General features: G+C 38.0%; 1 protein-coding gene across 50 annotated transcripts in view; it reads right to left on the bottom strand.

Moving 5' to 3' along the window:
• Positions 1–22,697, bottom strand: part of dlg1b (discs large MAGUK scaffold protein 1b) — a 111,033-nt gene that overhangs the window by 47,790 nt on the left and 40,546 nt on the right. For 33 of the 50 annotated variants that reach the window (XM_077196713.1, XM_077196719.1, XM_077197002.1 and 30 more), the window contains one exon: positions 14,850–15,017. In XM_077196713.1, coding sequence (XP_077052828.1) covers positions 14,850–15,017 — 168 coding nt within the window. Of the gene's footprint in view, positions 1–10,592; positions 10,710–14,849; positions 15,018–22,697 lie in introns of all 50 variants that reach the window. The other 17 variants (XM_077196233.1, XM_077196915.1, XM_077196484.1 and 14 more) reach the window with 1 other exon arrangement.

Raw genomic sequence — 22,697 nt, 5'->3', positions numbered from 1 at the left:
CATTTTTGGGTGAACTAACCCTTTAAAAGGCACTGTAAAATGCCAAAAAGCAAATGCAGACCCAGTATCTAGGGTGGCACTCAATAAAGATAACTATAATGGTAACTATATTAGTGTCCACACCAATGAATGATAACACTGTTCATTCGAAGCATGTACTGCAGTTTTGTCATCTGCCATTTTAAATGGATTCTGATTGGCTGTCAATGTTTTTATCGTTCATTAGCTGGGGAAAAAAATTGCTCTGAAAGTGATTCCCAATATCATTTCTCAGTGTCTTTATCGTTATAGTAGTTGTGTGGACTCTACTATTCTTTTATAATTAGAATGATTTTTTTTTAACTAGCCTATATCTTAGAAAGAACTTTTTTTAACTATATCTTTATCATTATCATTATAGTTATCATACTTGGTGTAATCGGCCTTTAGCAAGGAAAAGAGAAAGGATTTCAGGATTGCGATTGTCAGAATAATAGCTTACCAGTATTTTTGAACAGAGAGTTTAAAAGAGACCATTGAGGGGATTCTCCACCCAAAAGAATCCTGATAACAAACAAAAAATATTCATAAATATAGCTGCAAGGAGTAATTTTTGGGGGCCGAGCAGGTCAGAAACAAAGTGACAAGCTAAGCAAGCATGGCAGGGAGCATAAGAACCGTAGAATAAAATGCTTATTGTTTTTCAACATCTGCTTCTGCCATCATTTACTCTATTAATATTATTGAATTAACATTATTGAATATAATTTAACGATACAGACTAATAACAAAAACATTGCAATTAAGGGAACAATGGCAATATTTGTGCAAAATGTCATTCAGAGTAACAAACCATGGTCATTCAGTGTAATGGATATATTTATGTAAAAATTAAACAATATACTTATTCTGACCTATAATTATCAAAATATAAAAAACAATATGTGATCGTACTAAATTTGTATTATATGATTTTCACTTCCTTACAAAAACCTAGTGGTTTGAAGGATGTAATGTACAGGGAGGAAAAACTAAAATTAAAACTGTATTACACATTTATTTTTTTGATGCATGAAACCCCTTTTTGTCTTTGACCCATATATATATAGGGTTTGCTTGATTTTAAACAATACTGATGCCCCTTTAATTGTTTTGGTGCCTAAACCCCAAACACGCGATCTGCACGGAAACTAAAATTAGGGCTCGTCAATATCATCGACTGGAGTTCCACTTTGGCGTCCCACTATAGACCCTTAATTGTGGGATTAATTGCTCTTAATGAATTTAACATGGAAAAACAACACACTAGCATATAAGAAGCTTGGCGTCGACCTGATGATAACTGACATTTGAAAGGGAAAAAAAGGTGCATATATAAAATGCAACAACCCACAAATTTTCTAAGAGAATAAAGCGAATGCAGGGCAGAAAAACTACCAAAAAATGCCGTAACAAACCAGAAAACACTAAGGAGCTGACAAATACCGTGTCCAGTGTTGTAGATTAAAGAGACACGATAGTGAATGAGATATATCAAGATCAACAAAAATGTAAGAGAGCACACCAGCCATGAGTGTAAAGGAGGAACCTAATTTAATAACACCAAGAAGTAGAAAAGCATCCCAAGTCAATTAAGGTCCAAAGTGTGGAGCTGCTGATCCCTATCCTCTAACTTACCTTATCGAATGACACAGAGGCCCAAAAGGAAAACCTGTCCCCTGGTCCACTCACTTTGGCCGTGCTCTTGGTGGGGCTTTTCTTCACGCTGTCACGCAGATTGAGGAACTTGGTCCTGCTCTTTCCTATGTTTAAGGGCAGGGTGCACGAGTTGTAGCAGCCCTCCTGGCTCCCGGTCGGCTGGAGATGGTGCTGCTTGAGGATGGAGGTGGATGGCGGGTTCTGCCTGAGGTTGACTCGAGCATGAGAGTCGTTCCTCTTCTCACAGCTGTCTGCTCTCCGGATGCCGTACTCATGGCCAGAGTAGAAGGTTGTCATGGTCGGCACGCGGACAAAACGTTAGGAGACGGCGTCAAATTTTAGGAGGACAAGAATGACGTTGAAAAAGCTGCTGTGTTTTGGTGCAGTGCCTTGGCAACAGCGATTGGAGGGAAATTCAGCCCCAGTCTCTAACGCGTTGGTGTGCGCAACGATCCTCTTGCGCGCTCTGTATCTCTCTCATTCACCCTTCCTCTCATCTCTTTGGATTCTCATGCCAATTAGAGAGCTCCAATGGGCAAAGGCATCAGGCGTGGAGGGGCTTTTTCCTGGCATGAATAATCAATGCTGAGCTCCGATTCACATACAAAGCCAGCCTGCTGAAACAGCGCCAACACACATAGAGCGACTGTAACCTCGCATGAGGGGCATCCATCTAGCAAACAGCTCCTCACCCACATAATTAAGAATATCTGACCTCCTTGCGTTCCTTGAGTCAGCATGGCGTTTGTGGGGAGCGTTTCTCTGATGTTCTGTGTGATAATAGCCAGGATGAAGAAGATAATATGGTAACACTTTACAATAATGTTTCATTAGTTAACTACATTAGTTAACATGAACTAATAATGAACTGCAATTCTACAGCATTTATTCATCTTTGTTGATTTTAATTTCATCATTTACTAATACATTATTCAAACCAAAAGTTGTATTTGTTAACATTAGTTAATGCACTAAGAGCGAATATGAACAAACAATGAACAGCTGTATTTTTATGAACTAATTTTTTAACTAACGTATTGCTCATTGTTAGTTCATGTTACTTAAAACAATGTTAACAAATGAGACCTCATTGTAAAGTGTTACCGATATTATATATAAAAATTCTCTTTAAGTCGATTGTCCATTCGATTTTAACGCCTGAAATGCACAAATCTTTGTTTGTGGTCTGAATTTCAGTTTCATTCAATCAATGTCACTCAATAATAAAAGAATACATATACAACAGAACATACAAAATAATATATGTTACATATGACTCCTTTTTGTGACAGATGGCTCACCATAAGTGTATAGATGCAAAGGATCTTTCCTTTGGGAATATTATGAATAGATAAATGGCCTAGAATAGCTGCGTTGACATGACAACTCGGGCCATTGGATTGGAGGCTGATTTTATAAGTAGATTTGAACTGTTGAGTCTGAGTGTGACAAGCTGTTAACAACCACTGCTTCAGCATTTATAGTGTTTATGTCAGCTGGGATGAACTTGAATACAATGAGCAGGTTAAAGTGCAGTTTAATAAATCTCATGTTACAGTGTCAAACACACAGCATTAGTTTTCCGAGTGAGAATCAGTCTATTTGTGATTTGAAAAGCGCTGAAAAGTTTACTCTTTGAATGATTTGAAAAGTGCTGAAAAGTTTACTCTTTGAATGATTTGAAAAGTGCTGAAAAGTTTACTCTTTGAATGATTTGAAAAGTGCTGAAAAGTTTACTCTTTGAATGCTTCAAAAAATATGATAATAATTATAATAATAATTGTATTAACAGTACAATGGTATTATTAATAATAATAGTGTGTCCCCCTGTAGACCACGGTTTAAGCTTCTTAAACTTTCCTCATTTCAGGTGCAAGTGAGAGCTTTAAATGCAAAATTAAGGATGTGGTCAGGATTCATATCAAGTTTACAGCAAGCCATTTTACCTCAGAAAACAATGAAGTTCCGGTGCCACCTACTGGCCACACAACCAACACAAGGTTCTTGGACAATTTTGCTTGCATGTTCTCTACTAACTAACACATAATGCCATCAACTGTAAATAGAAAATACAATTTAGTATTATTCATTATATTTGAATTCAATTTAAAACTTTGTATACAGTGTTTTTGCACAATACGTGCATATTCATGCATGTGCAGAGATGTATCTTTTTCTTTTACACTGTATGAGGGGACTAAACTGTTCAATTATCTCTCTGACCTTCGGTTGAAATGCTGCTATAGGTCAAATCATTTTCAGCTGACTACAATTATAAAAGAACAAGAGATTGGGCAAGAAATTCTGCTACCATATGTAGTGGCATTATTTTTGAATTATTAGCATATGCGCCGATCACATAGTGCAAGGTGAAGCTACTGAAGCTACAACTAACACTATCCTGGCCACAGCATTGCAAACAACAGCATTATAATGTAATATAATATAATATGATATAATATGATATAATATGATATAATATAATATAATATAATATAATATAATATAATATAATATAATATAATATAATATAATATAATATAAAGCATATATATTCTAGGGAGTTTTGTGTGCTCCAAATTAAACCGCTTACATTTTTAACAAACTCCTTTCAAAAGTTCATAATCTGTCATTGCAATAAAAGTTCTTGAGACAAACAGCCAAATAAAATATCATCAACAATCTGGGTAAATATAAAATAAAATGATACCAAACAACACTGTTAGCTCAACTGAATATAAAAAAAACACAGCAGAGTGGAAGTAAACACACATACGTAGCTTTATTTGAAAGCGATAACTTGTCATTGACGTATAAGGATTGAAAGCTAACATTATCTCTTGATGTCTGTGTCCTGTGGCACCTCTGCATGAGCTTGCAGAACTTACCTGACTCGTGCGTGATATGATGCAGTCAGAGAAGGTACTGAGGTGGGTGAGGGTGGCAAGGACTCGGCGCCAGCGGGACGGGGTCGGTTTTGCAGTCTCCGCAGAGGAACTACGAATGGACCACTGTCTGAGCTTGGGTCCAGATGAACCACCATGGGCCGAACTGGTGCTGCCGCCTCGACTTCCCCTGGGGTACAGGGTGTTTCCACCGAAAATGTAGTTCATCACTGCAAATGTACTATGGATGCACGCCAGTCACTTCTCGGGAGTGTGTCGATGACAAAGACAGGAAAACAAATCTAGTCAAAGTCTAAGAGCATTTCCAAACAACTTCCTTAATTATGAGTGTGGCTTCCTGTGCTGGGCCATATCAGGAGTTTTCATCAGGACCATCCAACTCTGCTTCGCTTCAGATGCACCACAGAGATTAAAAAAAAGAAAAGAAGAAAGTAAGTATTCTACACGAAGCTAGCTGCCTTTTTATCAGCCACAAGAAGCTGGGGAAGCAAACTCAAAGACTGTGATCAGTAGCTGAGTTGGCACTACTTTGTTCCAATGAAACCATCTGTGCAATTCGATGCGTTTCCAAGATACTAAATTTAAAGACCATTGAATGATTAACAGCTGCCTATCCAAGTCCAATTGGGGAGCTCACTCAGCCCAGCCAACCATGCTTCCAAGTGTTAAAAACTGACCCTCAGTTGTTGTTTTTTTCATAAAGTGAAAACCAGTACTCAAACATGCATCATTCCAAAATAAAGTTCAATCTCCATTCCTCCGAGAAGGCTTTCCCATACCATCAAAAGTGTAGTAGTTGTAATTAGACCAAAAAGGGAGATTTTTTGGGGAGGAAAAAGCACAAAAAGGTATGAAGTATTCTCCAGATCCGGATCAGTTGCATTACCATTCGCCATGGATATAGTGCCCGATCTTTAACACCGGTACTCAGAAGGAACCTCTTCCGTTCAACAGTTCCGTAGATGTGCCACAGGTGCCGGATGAGTTGGCTGATTTTGTCACCAGGCTCTGCCTCCACTCCCTTAGGAGCATAAAGCCATGGCAACTGCTTGCACATCTAAGAGAGCCAGCAGGATTTCCCGTGCAGGCTCCGGTCCCCTGTCTCGCACCAGAAGCCACAGTAAACATGCTCTTCGGCTTCATCTGTTGACATATTCATTAGTGCACTAGAGCCTACAGCAGGGACTGGATGGTATGAAAACATTATCATTCGCGTGTCAACACCATGCTGGCTCAAGCGCTGTGATAGTGTTGCATCCCCTCATGTAATCAGATAAAGCCTTCTGCACATAAGCGCCACTGAATTATACTGAAGAATTGGCTTGTCTGGATTTAGCTTTAACTATTGATTCGGAGGGTAAGATGGTATCCCAAACAACAATGCTAAACCACCACCTCCTTCTGAAAAGATTGCCAATAGATATGGCAGGACATCAATAATAAATTCCAAATTATCCCTGAATACACTGCGTGCATATCTAATGAGATGCCAGCAAACCCCATTTATAGTCGCCTCTGAGAACCAAGCCATCCTGTCACCTTGCTAATTGACAATTACACCACCACGCTGCAGCATTGAGCAGCACGGGAAATCCACACCAATAATAGTAACTCATGGATCTGACCGTCTTAACACGTTAAGAGTAAAAAAATGAGATAAAAAAAGCATGTGTTAGTGCAACTAAAACAGCTACTGCATGAAGGTACCGTCTGACTCTTTCTATAGCTAGAATGGGCACCTAACGCTGGATATCCGTTTTCAAATCTTCCATAGGCCACACAATGGCAGACAAATTAGGCCAGCTATTGACAGGGTCAGACTGCTGGTCAGCTTCTCAATAGATGTTGATAGCAGAGTCAGAATCCACAAATGATGTATTGGCTATTCCTGTCACCACATTTTATCTGTATTCAGTCTCTGTTAAAAGCCTGTTCTGTTCAGGGAACATGAAAGAACTGCTGCTGATGACGATCCTGCCCAAAACTATAGGCCATGAATTTACTTTCATCAAAAGAGATCCTCAATACATAATAATAAGAATACATAATGCACTCAGATGCACCAGATTAACTATCAAAGCACAAACATGATTTACAGGTAACCATCTCAAATATATTTTAGTTTTTGGTCTAATGTAGGTTAAAATATTTGCAGTAATGGAAATTTTGAGTATTATAAATGTCCATTATGTTTAAATGACAAAAAAAAAACTTTTTACAGGGCTCTACAATAACATTTGAGAGTTCTGCAGATGGCGACACCAGCAGCTGATTTGGTAGCACAGCACATGTAATATTAATAATATTACTGTACATGTTTTATCTCTTACAAACATAAATTTTGACAGTAGTTTGAGTTGACAGTTACTTGAGCTTGAGTTGGGATGTGGATATACATTTATTTTTATTAACAAAAACAGTAACATCTTGAAAAATTTTAACAACCTAATTTTTATAAAGTACAATTTACATTTTTGTGCCTGTATTAGCTAGGATTCTACTCATATTAAAATTAACTATTGGTTTTCCATAGTATCATACATTTGAAGATCACAATAACTACAGTTAAAAACACATAACACCTCATTACCAAGGTAGAAAATATTATTTCTGTGGTATTTGTTATGAAAAAACAGTAGGCTAATGACATTTGGTATAAATACAAATGCAAAAAAACTGCTATAGCTTAACAACAAAAAATACAAGAATTATATTCCATTATTCCTTTAATACATGTAATACATGTCTACTTTAATAAAACTATCAAATTCGATATTAATAAATGACACATTTCTGCCACAATACCATGGTTACAGTTACTGTTCTACAATAAATCCATGGTAAATGTTGGTGATTTGTGGATTGAAAGATTGTTAAACTATATCGTTGTGGCACAACGTTTCTCCCATTTTCAGCGTCAGTGTTGTTGAGAATGTCAGCGCATTAAACTGACTCTGATGACTCTGCCAAGACTGATCTGTTAATGATGACAAGATACGCCAATAAGGGTATGGCATACAAATAAATTCATTTAAAAATATTATTTATAAATAAAGTTACCGGTTAATGAAAACAGTCTGCTACAGAATCGAATCGGGAAATCTGTATAGCCATAAAAGGCACATCCCAATTCTGTGGATATCTGTTGAGTTTCAGCTCTGTGTGCAGATTCCACATATTATTCAATACTGCTAATTGAACATCTCTAAACATCCAAACACTTGGATTGTTTTGTACCCTTTTTCTAAATTAAACATTTAATATTAATATAATATACCTTATTTGGAATGCCATTTATGTTATATATACACTCACTATTTTTTACCTGAACAATGACTGTTGGAATAAAACCCACCAAAATATCTGTTGGGTTATGATCCAAATGTAGAAGCCAATAGCAAAGCAATTGTGTCTTGATAGGGACTGAAAGTAAATACACACAAACAAGCAAACTCATAAATAGGCACAACCAAAGCTACCATGGGTATTTAAACATGTAACATGCATTTGATAACAAATTACATGCATCATTTAGCGACTAGGGACCATAACAGTAAATCTGACTAGTTAAATGAGCTTAATCTTTCCAGTGTCTCAACAACCATGATTAGATCAGTGGCAAAGTACCGCTACCATTCACATCTGTAACGTGCACGCTATGTGCAGTGCACACCGTGTGTGTGTGTGTGTGTGTGTGTCTGTGTGTGTGTGTGTGTGTGTCTGTGTGTGTGTCTGTGTGTGTGTCTGTGTGTGTGTGTGTGTGTGTGTGTGTGTGTGTGTGTGTGTGTGTGTGTGTGTGTGTGTGTGTGTGTGTGTGTGTGTGTGTGTGTGTGTGTGTGTGTGTGTGTGTAAGACACAGCGAGCACTGCTGCATGACAGAGGCACGCAGGTTGCCAGGCAGCAGAGGGAAGAGATATGTGCTTTCACATTTTCTCAACGAAAAACACTGATTGTGTGTTTGACATCACATACTCACGCAGGTGACTGCCACAATGTAAACGCAGATCAATGCTCATATTTCACACAACAAAACAAAGGACTTTACTTTGGCCTTTACGAAACGGTCTGTCAATCAGTGCATTTCAGACTCCATGACGTGCTAACAAAAAATGACGCTACTCTGCTTTCTCACAATCGAAATCGTGATTATATGGTGCATTCGGTGTTTTGGGTGAAAACACAAATTACTAAGTTCCCACGAATCAGATTAATGCAGTTGCAAAAGATGTAAAAACATTGTATACAAGGCAAATCAAGTAACTTCTGTCAACATCCAAAACTAAGTTTAAGCATTTATCATCTGCTTTACCAAAAGAATTCACTGCCGTGAGTGACACGCAGCTTTTTCTTGTTGCGGAGTTCCAGACCTACCAACAAGTGCAGACGCCGCCTCTTGGTTCTCCTGAGGGTACCCATGATCCGGCGACCCATCTTTTTAGCATACCACACCGAGTTGAGCATTGTGGGCTGAGGCTGGAGTGTGCGTGTGTGGGGTTCACGCTCCGGTAAAATAGAACTGGTTTCCCGACTCTGACCTGCCCCCTCCACCTCTTCTTATGCAGGCATCTTAATGCCAGTTTCTGCACATAGTGCGTGTCGGCGACAAAAACATACGGTTCAGGTACCTAAGAAGAACCGCATGCAGGGAAAGAGAAAAACACAGGCTCCCTGACGCACGTAAACTGCAGCAGAAATAAAGCACTTTACAATCAGTGCAGCCCCCAGAAACGCTACTCGTTTCACCTTCTCTCTCTCTCTCTCTCTCTCTCGCGCTGCTGTGGCTGATGCAGTTCCTGGCACGCTGATGCGATCGCGGCTGTGCAGTGGTGGGATGCGAGCAGATGCAGGTGCCTGTGTTCGTCTCTTCCAGCACAAAATGAGTCAGCAGGAAGCTGAGAGAGTGAGACTGGGTGCTTGACTTGGCTAGCACTGACTGCGCTCCTCTCTGACTGCCTGAAAGAAATGAGTCCAGAGGTTTGCGATGCAGACAGTACTCTGATAAACGGCTGCAGTGTCTCTATGCTGCGTTGTGATAAAAGAGAGGACGATGTTTTCCCCTTCTTCCTCACATTGCCTTGGAGATGAGGCAGGGCAATATCCTTTCCTGTGCCTATGGAGATTCCCGGGTTGTAGGGGACGGCACTCTGGAACCTTGACCTCTTCGCATTTGTCGTGCTTGCCTAATGCATTCTTGAACGTGAGATAAAGCCATTCAACTTTGCCTCGTGGGAAGATTTATCAGGACTGACGTCACTGACGAGAAATGGGAGGCAGCTCAAGGCTCATGATTTGTATGAGAAAAGTGACTGAAGGACACAGCCTCACCTCAAACCCATACCAATACTGCCTCATTCTTAGAAGTATGTGGCAAAGAAAATACAAACTGTTTCTAGACCTAAATTAGCACTTTCACCTCATATATCCCAAGCCCTAGTTTATGTGCAGTCAGAAAAAAGGAGTAAACCAGGAATTTGCCATCATCATATAAAATGACGCAGTAATAATGCAGTAACCAGGCTTTAATTGGAAACTACAGCACGGAAAAACACTGGCCATGCGCTTTGGAAGCAAAGGTGCTTCCATGCATGACAGCATGCACCAACAGATGACGAATGCAACAGCAAAGCTATCGCTTCCACATTCGTAGACAAACAACTGTTGCATTTAAAACAAGTTGCAACAAGTTGATCATTTAACTAGAACCCACATATGTAGATTATAGCAGGCTCATGCACTAATCAAAATGAAATATTGCTAATACAAACCGGAAGGACCAACGAGAGGTACTGTAATGTACCCTCTAGTGTCAGCATCAAGCCTGTCTGATCAAACGTATGTGACTCCTCATGAAACGATGAAAAGCTGCATCGACCAGTCACTCTCATCACATGATGACCGACACCAGACCACACCACTGACAGCCATATGACAAACACAGAATTGGCAAGCCACAGATACTACATCAGAAGCACATAAAGATGCTTGCCAAGTCGGAGGGGTGACTGTTACCTGGACGGTCACAGGATTTTGAGGGTACGGGTTGGAGAGGGGAGTAGTAGGAGATGGAGGACTCTCCTCGTTCACTACAGCGGACGGCCCATCGAAGATGCATTCCAGAGATTCAACCTACAGAGGGGCATTTAACTCATAGTATTACAATATAAGCTTGACTTCAAATTGCCTACAATTGCATCATCATGAGAAGAGGATAAAGAGAGAACAGACAATAGGACAAAATGAGGAGTTAGGATTTAAAGCTAGTGAGCTGCTCATTTAGTCATCAGTCTGGGGCATGTTTCACATGGATGTTTGAACACCCTAAGATACCCAAAAACGCAGTCCCTAGGATAGGCAAGCTCACTAGGTTTTGAGACAAAGCCTAAGACTCAGCAAACGGAGAGTGGTATCACAAGGGCATATGTTGATGGAACACAGACTGTATATAAATCACCAGGATGGAAACATTAATCCCAAATGGCAACTATGAGGATCATGGAGACTGTTTTAATATACAAAGATACAAATTTATACTACAAAACTCAATGTAAAACAAATGAATATATGAAAAGACTCTTGGGATAGAATGTCAGTCTCAACAATGTCACTCCCACCTCCATGAACACATTCAGTAGCAAACGTATGCATGTATATCATTGGTACACAACACATAATGACCAGTATCAGCAGTTTGAGACATGTACATCTGCATTGACTTCTATGTAACACAAGGTGGCAATAGAACCCACCGCTGCGATGGATTGAATAACTAATCTCCAAAAGTTCCCCTCACCAAGTAACCTTGTCAAATTGTTATATGATAAATTACTGTGTCAATGTTATTTAAAAGTTTCCACGATAGAGAGATATAAATGTACTATTTGCATTCAAATTGGTTTTATTTATTTTTAACTTTTATACAATTATGAAGAAAAGTTTACATTTCATGTCTTCAAAAAGAATGAAGAATTTTTAAAACATTTAAATATGTTATTTTGGTGATCAAATATGAGTTTTAAGGGATTCAATTATTGACTACAGAGGGACTTTAAGCTTTCTGCATAATCCTGTACCTGTAAATGCTCCAGCATCCCTGCAGGGAATAAAGTAGTTTGGAGAATGGATGGATGGATAGATTGTCCCTATTAAAACTATTGTTTTTATTAAAGAACAGCTTTCTGGAATACAGAATATTACTGTATGAATCAAAAAATAAATTTTGGTCAATTTAATATATTAAATTAATTAACCACTTGAATTAATTCAATATATCAAAAAAAAAAAACTTTTTCATAATTACAGCAGAAATACAGGAAATATCTTTGTGTATATGGAGGGGCCTTCAAATATTGTGTTGAGCCATGGGGGGTCTTAAAGTAAAAAGAAAAAGAAAATGTCAAAAAGGCAGTTTAGAGAGTCTCTGAGGAGATGCTAAGGTGACTCAGATCAGCCTGGGCTAGAGATGCTCATTACGGTTTATTTTCGCGACCGACAACTCCCGCTCGTTATCCGAGGATTAACCGTTACCTGATAAGATTATAATATTGAAGTGGCATTAATAAAAATAAAACTGATGAGTGAGCTTTGAAAAACCGGCAATTTGTTTTCCGTCAGACTAAGTTTTTCCGTCAAATAAAAATAGCAGACCTACTTCAATCCACACCTTGTCTAGTTTTTATTTAAAAAAAAAGTAACATGTCAAAATGATGTGGGGTTAGTCTGGAGCGCAGCCTGTTGACAGTTAGAGCCGTGGTAGAAAACACCCTCTCCGATGGCACAGATATCCCGGGAATACAGAGATAACATCTCGCTAGAGTGGCCAGCTTTGGGAAGCGCGCACCTTTCATTTGCTCGTGGATGTTTGCTTCGCCAGTGATATTGCATTGTACTTGTACTACTGCTGTATTTTAATACCGCGTAGTATATTTTGCAAGTAACTTCGTCGCCCTTTCTGTCGAAATGGTCCAACACAGTACTTTTCGCTCGCTCCATTTTGCCTGCTCAGCGAATTATGTCTGTAGACACGTGTGGTTGCGCGTTTCGACTCGCCCCGTGAGTTAACAAATATAGGCAATATAGTGTTTTTTTAATAGTGTTGTTTTAACCATGCAGCAAACTAAAAAAAAAAAAACTTCAAAATAAAAAACCTTTTAACTTTTAAACCATTTAACTGTCAGTATTAATCAGTTAAAATGTTTACTTTCGGTTAACGGTTAAACGGTCAATATGAGCATCCCTAGCCTGGGCCATAACTGTATTGTGAGGGTGTGTCTGAGATGGATGGCACATTGCGAGGCGGGCTGGGGGAATGAAAAGGTGCTGGTTTAAGTGAGAGCAGTGAAGGTTATGAGAAGTGGCAGGTGTGATTTCTCATGTGTGGTTTGTTGTGTGCATGCTTTTGGCTTAGGCTCTGATCAGGACTGAGGAGGAGCCTGCCATGGGGTCATAAATCTAAAGGCAGAAGGGAGCGCTGGAGCACAACAGGAGCAGGACGAGTCCTAGCAAATGTTGACACATACATACATATCACTTCCTGCCTCACAGTATATTCACCTTCTCTGGACACAGTCACTCTACTGCCTTTCATTTAGCACACAGAGATAGTGCTTCACCCTGAGAAAATAAAGGGCTAAGCAATTTCACATACATATTCAAAGAAGCCAACAATAAATGCACTGTGGCTTTAAATCAAATATAAAATCAAATATAAAAGATCCTCTTCCTCCCAACCAAATTCTGGTGTGATGTATATGCCGATCTTCAAGCAGAAAGAGTTACGTGAAATATTTTGAATGATATCAATCCACAATCTAATGGAGCCACATAATGTTTGTTCATTTGGCCAGAGAAAATCTGGTCCACTGACTGAGACTGATTTCTCCTAAGGTTTTCTTCTCTATTCTGTCACCAGATGGATTTTGGGTTCCTTTCCACTGTCACCTTTGGCTTGCTAAGTTGGGGACACTTAATATTCAGTAATATGGATTCGACTGAACTAGGGCTGTCAAAATGGCTGAAAAACTCAATTCTATTCTACACTATTAAATTTACCCAACCTTATATTTTACAAAAAAAATGTAAATTCGTAACAAATTACATTTCAGTGTAACATAGACCACTTTTATCATGCTTTCTTTTGGGAGCTGAACAGCTCCATTCATTATTTTACAAAACAGTGACCAGAATTTTCTTCATAACTGAGAACTAAGTGTTGAGTAATTTATACAGGTTCGGAACCAGATTAGGGTGTGTAAATTATGTCTAAATTCTTACGATCGAATATTTAATCAGTTTTATTTATATGCTCATATTATATTAACCATACATTAAACATACAAAACAGCTAATACAGATTTATTTTAGTAATGTACCAAAATTTTAGCCACCGAAAAAGAGAAACTTGTAAAAATGGGAGCCCGCCACCTTTCCTTTAGAAACTGAATACATACTAAACTATTATACCAAAACATTTTAAACTCATGCAAAATGGCAAATCTGTAAACTTTTCTGAGTAAAAAAATATGGTTGAATCATGAAACTTGAATCAATTCTTTGAACAAAAGAACTGTTTCTCAGAAATTAACTGAACTTCTCACCTCTATTACTTTCATTGCTGCGGAAGTTTAAATCAGAAAAGCTATTAACTAATAGAATACATTTAAAAGCCACTCATCGAAAAACATTAAAGATGTGTCCCATGTTTTATGTATACCTGCAACAAACGCTAGAGCTAAGAGAAAGTAGCAAGGGGTGGATACATGTCTTTGTGTCCATTGTGCCAGTCTTTCATATGCTTTAGCGGTTTGGTTTAGATCAATGTCCTATGAGCCTGTGGGCTCTGCAAACCCCTCTGTGTTATAAAGCACTTTGCACACTAATAATGAGAATCCCATTGAACCAAGTGCATGGGTGGATTAAGAGCCAATCTAGCAAAATCATTCAATTTGCCCAACATTTTCTCATTCTGACCTCATTGTATGCTTTAGTCAAAGTTATTCGTTTTGATCGATTGTGGCAAAAATGTAAGTGAACTGAATGTAAAAAAGCAGTAGCAGTACTATGGTTGTCCGGCTTTTTCTTGTAATAATGCAAGAAGGGGAAGCCATTCTAAAAACTAAAACTTGTGTTTGTGTCTTGTGTATGTAAAGAGTGAGGCACACACAGTTATAACTGCATGGCAGAATTTGGACAATGAGGTGATAGACAACATGGCAAATGTTAAAACAGGTGAACTGATCAGGAAGTGTAGATTCCAAGACTGGGGCCTACCTTCATTGGGGAGATATGTGCATGTGCCACATAGCCATGGACGTTCTCAATCTGGGAAAGGTTCTTCTCGGCCACTTGGACCAGCTCTGGCCCAGGAGCCTCATCGGTGAACTGCGGCGAGCTTTGATCCTGTGGAGATCCTGTGTCTTCGTCATGTTGTCTGTACTTCTGTAAAGAACAACAGTGACCAGTCAGAAAAGATGAATGCTTGAGAAAAGATTTGAGATCTTATTTTCCCTTTGAAAATTGCTTGGTTTGCATTGATAATGTAGTCACAAAAATACTATTTGAAAACTTCCTACAGAGGCAGAATTTTAAGCCATCGTAAGAACGCTGGAGAAATGCAGGTTGCTTTAAAGCCTCTGAAGACTATTTAGGCTTTGTCAGAGAAGCCAATACCAAAATCGAATCCAAAATGCTGGACAAGAAAAATACAATTAGCTTATTTATTTCAATACTGAGATGTAAATGTAACAGTTTTACCCAATGTATGTGCACTCTATATAATTTTATGCTTAGAGTATTTTATATTAGCTTAGCAACATGCTGATGCCAAACTACTGAAAGAAATAGTCAAGTCTCTTTTTTAGGAGATTTGTGAGTGGAGTTTCTGCTTCATCATTAAAAATCAGTCACTTATGGGTTCTATGAATGTTAGGAAGTTGTCTTACAACACAGCTGTCTATGAAGGAAGTAGACAGCAAAACATCGGTCTAGTTTTGGTAACAGAGCTAAGACATCCAGACAATTGTAAGACTGGAGAAACTGGAAGAACTGGAGGAGAGCGCAACTCTCTGAGAGAACTAAGGAAATCAACATTTGAATTTCTCTCTTATGCATTCATGCTGAGATCACCTGAAATTCACCCGAAAATATATATTTGTTAATTTGAATCATTATCATACAGTATTACACATGTTTGATATCATTTGAAATGTCTCAGTGTGACTGGTACAAAGGTCTCATTCTCAAAGAAGTAAACCAAAAGGTAATAAGGTATTTAAGAGTTTAGAGATAATTTGCACACATAGGGGGGTGTGGCTTCCAGGCAAATGGTCTCTAGCTCTCAGAAGGTGTAAACTCAAAACAAATTCCCATTGTTAGCAAATGGTTCCATGTAAATCAACTTCTGCCCCCAGTAAGTCTGGGATGGTGATTAATGTGAATTCCTACTGTGAACTCATGTTAACATTTGAAAAGAGGTTTCTGCCTTGGTCTGGCTATATAATGAAATGCAACGAGAGGCTGGGGTGATTCTGTAACCCAGACTAGCCCGTTATGCGAAGTTTAACAAAACACTTTGCATCATGTATTTTATAATGTCAAGGTATTGCATCTTCTCTCTTTATTTCAGAGCATTTGATGTTTGTATCTATTATCTTTGAACTGATTATACAATTGGCGTGATACATTTACTTGACATAATATATTGTAAACATCTGATTTTATTCTAATCGACTCTGACATTATTCAGATATTATCAGTAGAGTTAAAAAGAATAGTCAAACATTCACTCACACTTAATGATGCACATATATCATTAAAACCTTTTTCATTTATGGAGTCAGATGAAATAAAGAGTTAATACATATGAGAAAATATATTTCATTTAATCAAATCACTTTGCCATGCGGAAAGACGGTAACGCATAGAGATCTTCACCCACTGATCGGAAAACCATCTTTTGGCCAATTGACCCGGGCTTACACAATCATAAATGTGAAATTAGGAGGATGATGAAAAAAGACTGCAGCTTTAGGTGATTTTAGTAATCATGTAGTTGGTGCAAAAGGAATGAAAAAGGAATTTGGTTGCAGATACTTTAATCCTGAAATTTATGGAAATCCTTGACTGAAAGTAGAGATACAGTGACGTGTCTTGACTGGACTGTAGAGCAAAAGTCAAAATCATACAGTTTTAAAGCAAAATGATTGAGTAAATGATTTGTATTCCCTCATTTCAGCATTACACAATATACTTTTAAAGCGAGAGCTTAAGTATCATAAATGTTGTGAATAACTACAATTATCCACATTTGATTCTAGAAATACAGAAGACTATAAACCAAAGAATATAAATGGTGCACTTCTATTACTTACGAATTTGAGAAACTGCAACGCGCAATATGGTTTACGTCCCACCTTCTAAGTCACAGCAGCTGCCGTTAGAAGACTAGAGAGACTCGTGGGTGGGACTCGCGCTTAGGACTGCACATGTGCATTGGCTGATCTAGCCAGAAAAGTAAGCTTTAAGAAACAACATTTACGGGACAGTGAATGTCAGATTTTGTTGCTGATTTCAAATATGTTATTTAATTGTGAGTTCAGAAAGCAGTTTTTGAAATTTCAGGATTCCACAATTCAGAAAGATAGGACTTGGTCTTGGATGTCCGAAATAGCTGCCCGGAGGCGTATATGGCCGCCACAGTGCACAGACTTTTCTTGAATGGGACTTTGCTATCAACCCATTCCCTTGCACTACAGTAGCGCTTTCACATGATGATGAATGAGTTCCCCTCCCACTAAAATACATTCAGTGGAACATGCTTTCACTGAAAACTGATGAGCTGTTTCCACACAGGCAGAGGATGGACACTGTTGCTATGGCAACAGGTTTATCAGATACGGACTACTTCTCACTATGGGTAAGCCTGCGATTTAAGCAGCCTTATTTAAAGCCAACATAAGCCTCATTGGACTGGTTCAACCACTTAGCTTTATGAATTTGCATGGTGTATAATCAGAAGCTAGATTACAGGAAAGATCATTGGGGAATTCACACTGTAAAGTGTTTTGGTTTACTTACTTAAGGGAAATTATTATCTTCCACAATGTTTTAGAAAAAATATTTAATGATGGATGTTGAGGACAACCGAGATAACCATCTTACATGTCATTCTACATCTTAATCTTGCATTTGGTTATTAAAAAACATCTATCTATCCATCAGACAGATCAGACTCATATTCTTTAAAAACATAATCAGTACACATACATCACTTTCTCCTTCAGTTACTGGTATTGTCAAAAGCTCATTTCCAAGTAGACTTTATGTCAAGAAATAATCAAAGCTAGTATTGGGAATTTCGGAGCAAAGCATTAGATCCCACCCCCCTCCCCACAGAGCATCTCCAAAGCCACGCCTCATCCAAAACACATGAACACATATGAGACCGCATTAAACTACCTCATATCTCAAAGTACATAACACTGCAATAATAATGAACGTAAACAACTTACAGAGCTTTACTGCTGCAGATTCATTTCGGCGTTAATAGTGTTGACACATAAACACATAAATCCGAGTTGGTTAGAAACGGCTCAGAAAAGAGCATCAAGGGTTGTCATCTCTAAATTACGGTCACGATATGGAGTGTGTGAATTGCCAACACTTCCTTTAAATATGTGTTGTCCATTTATTACAGTTACATATTTTAACTGAGATACAGTTACATATTTAACATAGACCTAAGAGAGTATCCAGAAATATACATGTATAATAACAAGCTGTTATAGAATAAAACAAGTTTTCAAACTGGAGTTCAAGGACCCCTATGGGGCTACAAGAGTGAACCAAGGGTTTTGCAGAAAGATATCTTAAATTCTCCGTGAAAAATCACATTTAGAAGCATTCAAAATGTGCAGCTTCTCTCCAATATGGTTGACCACCAATACGGATCTGCAAATTTGATGGCATCATTCTACACTTCTGCTTCTGTTTAGATTGTCTGTCCAATCAAATGCTCTCTAGAATCTGAAGTCTCCCTATGCTGGTAAATTCAATTGTTCACACATTTGCTATTTTCTAAATGGTTTATTTTGTGTAGGCCTATCTATACCTGATTTATCCCATATAGAATGCATTTGGTTAAGCATTAATGCTGTAGTAAAGCGTGCCGCTGATCAGCTTCAGTGCATGCAGCTCAAACAACAATGCATGACTAATAATAACTATGATTGGGACTGTCATATTACATAACATTATAAAGAGAACACTATTGTAATAAAACGTTGTGAATTCATTGAGTTTAGTTGGCGTGTTTCAGCGCGTTTTTACAGTAGAGCGCATCCACAACAGCAGTTACACATTCTCACAAGCGCGCATCTGAGGCGGCGTTGGTGACACGTTGTATTAATCGTTATATTTTGATTATTAAATAAATAATCAATCACAGCGACTCACTTTAAAATCCCACTAGCATTTTATTTAGACTAAAAACCCTCATTCATTTGGTGAGGAACATGTGTTTTGAACAGCATTTGCAAACCCTGTCATGCTGTTGGCTATAAGCCACTGCAATAGAGACAAATTGCAGTATTAAAGCTATGATTAATCAATTAATTGATCGTTAATTTAAACAACAATCGATCATGGGAATTTGGGTAAATTGTCATCCCTAATAGTAACAGTTTCATATTAAATCTAAAGGGGAATGTATTAGACATAATTGTGCCCACCCTGACTTCTTGTTTCAGTCGGAAATGCATCAAAGAATGAATAAAATCTGCGCTCATCAAGCCAATTCAATTAGCCTGATGTCGTCATACTCAGATTCTATTCAGAATGCGAGTCTGATACTGCTCCATTGGGCTGTGATTATGGGGCGTGTGTCAACCGAACCAGGAAATAAAAGGCCTCTGTACTCAATTGGATAGACCTAGAACCAATCAGAGCAACGGAGTAAGTGACGTATGTTGAGAGATAGATTAAAGTTGATAGATTAAACTTTTTCCGAATCCCATAGGAAGGACGGCAAGAACATCTTTTCCATCGACAAATGCCTTGATCACGGTTCTCTGTTCCTCTTCTAAAATGAATGCGCTGTCTATATATTCTCTGACACACGCCATTGCGGAATATACAACTTATTCAACCATAAATTCAACCCAAGCGTTCTGATGACGTGGATGGTTACGTTACCGTTGCTCATCTGTCCATCATCGTATAAAGCCCGCCCTGACAATTTGATTGGACAAAACAATTTTTTGTTCGGGCATAATAGCTCCTCAACAGATCGAGTCCAGACAGAACTTCCCGACCTAAAAAATTTGTGGGCGGGGTTCGAGCTGGCATCCAGGCTACAATTCAATGGGACAATCCAATTAAAAATATTGTATTTTTAGGGCTGACAAACTTTAAAGTTAACTTAAAGCTGCAGTAGGGAGTTTTGAGAAAATGTTGACTTAGCCTGAAAATTTGAACAAGCACAACTTACAGGTCCAACCCCCTTGCTCTCTGCTACGCTACAGCCCTCCCTCCACAGCTCCTCCCCCACAGCGGAGCCTGCCGTGAACGCGCAGGCTAGTAAGCAGGACCACCGATGACGGCGGATTATAAACAGTTATGGAACATTCACTAATAGGGACGAAACATCAACAATATGCTTTACATTGACTATGGCATGCTCATTCTTTGACTACAAACTTGGTCCTCAAATCATTATGTATTTTGCAATACATGTAACTTTATAAGGTTGCACTCTTTCCATAAGTTATAGCTACTAAGATAACGTTAAAGGATTAGTTCACTTTAAAAAAAACTTTTGCTGATAATTTACTCACCCCCATGTCATCTAAGATGTCCATGTCTTTCTTTCTTCAGTCGAAAAGAAATTAAGTTTTTTGGTGAAAACATTCCAGGCTTTTTCTCCATATAATGGACTTCAATAGGACACAAACGTTTAGAGGACCAAATGACAGTTTCAGCGCATTTATTAAATTCTGATATTTTAACTGCTCTGAACAGAACAGAATAAACTAAGGACTTAATAAAATACACCTACTTAACTTAATGAATGATAATGGAGACAAAGCATGAATTTCAAACGGCGCTTTTGCACCCTTGAAGGGCACTTCAGAACGGGGACGCCGTTTGTAGGGATGCTCCAAACGCCTGTGAATCCCTTCACAAAGTGAATAATCTAGGTATGGCGGGAGAGTTGGAGTTGTATAAACAGAATAATACAAGTTGTTTTGTTTTGTTTGTGATATCGAGTATTACAAACATTTTTTGTCATCCATTTCATATTAAGTTTAAAAAATTTCAGAGGTAAGAAATGTGTAAATTGCTTTATGTTTAAGAGCAGATCGGGAACACACACATATTTTATATTTCAAAAACTTTATTATAAATGTACTATTAACAACAATAATAAGAAATTCCTGTTAACTTTTTCGTGTTAATGTGAAGCTAATGAGGAAAATACGTGGTCTTGACTCTTTCATTGCTCCCTTCTCCAAGTGCGTTCCAATCGGTTTCATTATGACACACAAGTGCCTTGCTCCCAAACTGATTGAAGAACTGAGGCACACAGAATCACAATAACTGAATAGAAACAGAACATACAAGTTACAATAGCCCAAAGGTTTAACAGTAATTAAAACTTAATGTCCCTGTAGAAATAAATTTGAACTGAGAGAACATGTTTCTCTTTATCATTTGTTTAAATCATTTGCTTTGGCTACAGTACATTGTAATTGTAAAGTCAATTATTTAATTTAAGAATATTATTTCACATTTTTATGCAACATTATTTCTCATCTCTGTGTTTTCATGCTTTATATTCTCATACAGTACAAATACATTTTATGCATGGAAATGTACTGTCTTTATAACTTAGGTCCTAAGTTAGAAAGGACTTTATTTTATTTGTTCTGTAAACGGTGCTTTTAAGATTACGGTAGTACATGTGCATAAAATCCAGTGCGGTAATATTTTAATAGTTTAACTGTAAATTACCTATATAACTATAAATTAACGGCAACATATTGAGTTATTTTGGATGGAAACAATCCCTCTAAACACTTCAACTACCTATAACTGGTGTGTTTGTTGAACTGACAGCGAGTGATCTAATTACACAATACACTGAAACTAAGCCTTACTAAAAAGTCAAAGGAGTCCAAAGATGTAGCCATTTCTTTATCTGGCCGCAGTTTGGGATGTTTCGTGTTTCCCTAACAATACTGCCATGTTATGTAATCCTCTCTAAAAACCATAAATGGAAATGTCAGCGAGACCGGAATAAAGAATTGCTATCATTAAGATTGATTTGTAGGTGTTTGGTGTGTCGGGCATGTGGGAGGAAGCACACGATAGAAGAGGAGAGCTCAAAGTCTTCCCTCATGAGCACATGAGGAGGAGGGTCTCCTGGCAACCACGACCACTCACTATTGAGTCATGGTCGTTTGTGACTGAGGTAGGCAGCTCTCTATTCAATCTGGAGCTTTCCTGGGATACACCTGATACTTCACCACTGCAGACTTGAATCCAAACTGACTCCAATTTCCTCCTCTGCACACTGTGCCAACATTCACAGCTTCAAATGAGAACACACACACTGCAATAACCTGCTTTATATGGTAATTTGACAGTAAGATGAAATGTTTTACCCACAAGTTAAGTTTATTAACATGGCACTATCACTGCGGGACAAGTTTTGTGCCTATGTTTAATACTTAGAATAAGGGGTTGTGCAATCAATAACCTCTCAAGTATGAGAAAACGTAATGGTGATGGTTGCCTTACCAAACACTCCTATTTAAATAAATAAATAGTCTGATCATGGACTGCTCACAGGGTCAGGAACAATTATGGTATTTATATACATCATGTAAATATTTTAATATATATATATATATATATATATATATATATATATATATATATATATATATATATATATATATATATATATATATATATATATTATAACAAGCCTAAAAGCAAGCTTAATTGTTATATAGCCTACTAGTTTGACATGACAGAAGAAACGGAAGAGTTTTGGTAGGCTTCCAAAATACTCCCTTGCTCATTTCTCTGAACCTGCCATGAAAAAATGAAAATCTG

Source organism: Siphateles boraxobius, unplaced genomic scaffold (assembly GCF_051911475.1).
Source record: "Siphateles boraxobius isolate OS27281-9 unplaced genomic scaffold, OSU_SipBor_1 1, whole genome shotgun sequence".
Lineage (NCBI taxonomy): Eukaryota > Metazoa > Chordata > Actinopteri > Cypriniformes > Leuciscidae > Siphateles > Siphateles boraxobius.
The sequence above is the reverse complement of the archived record's forward strand: the minus strand, read 5'-3'. Positions and strand labels throughout refer to the sequence as shown.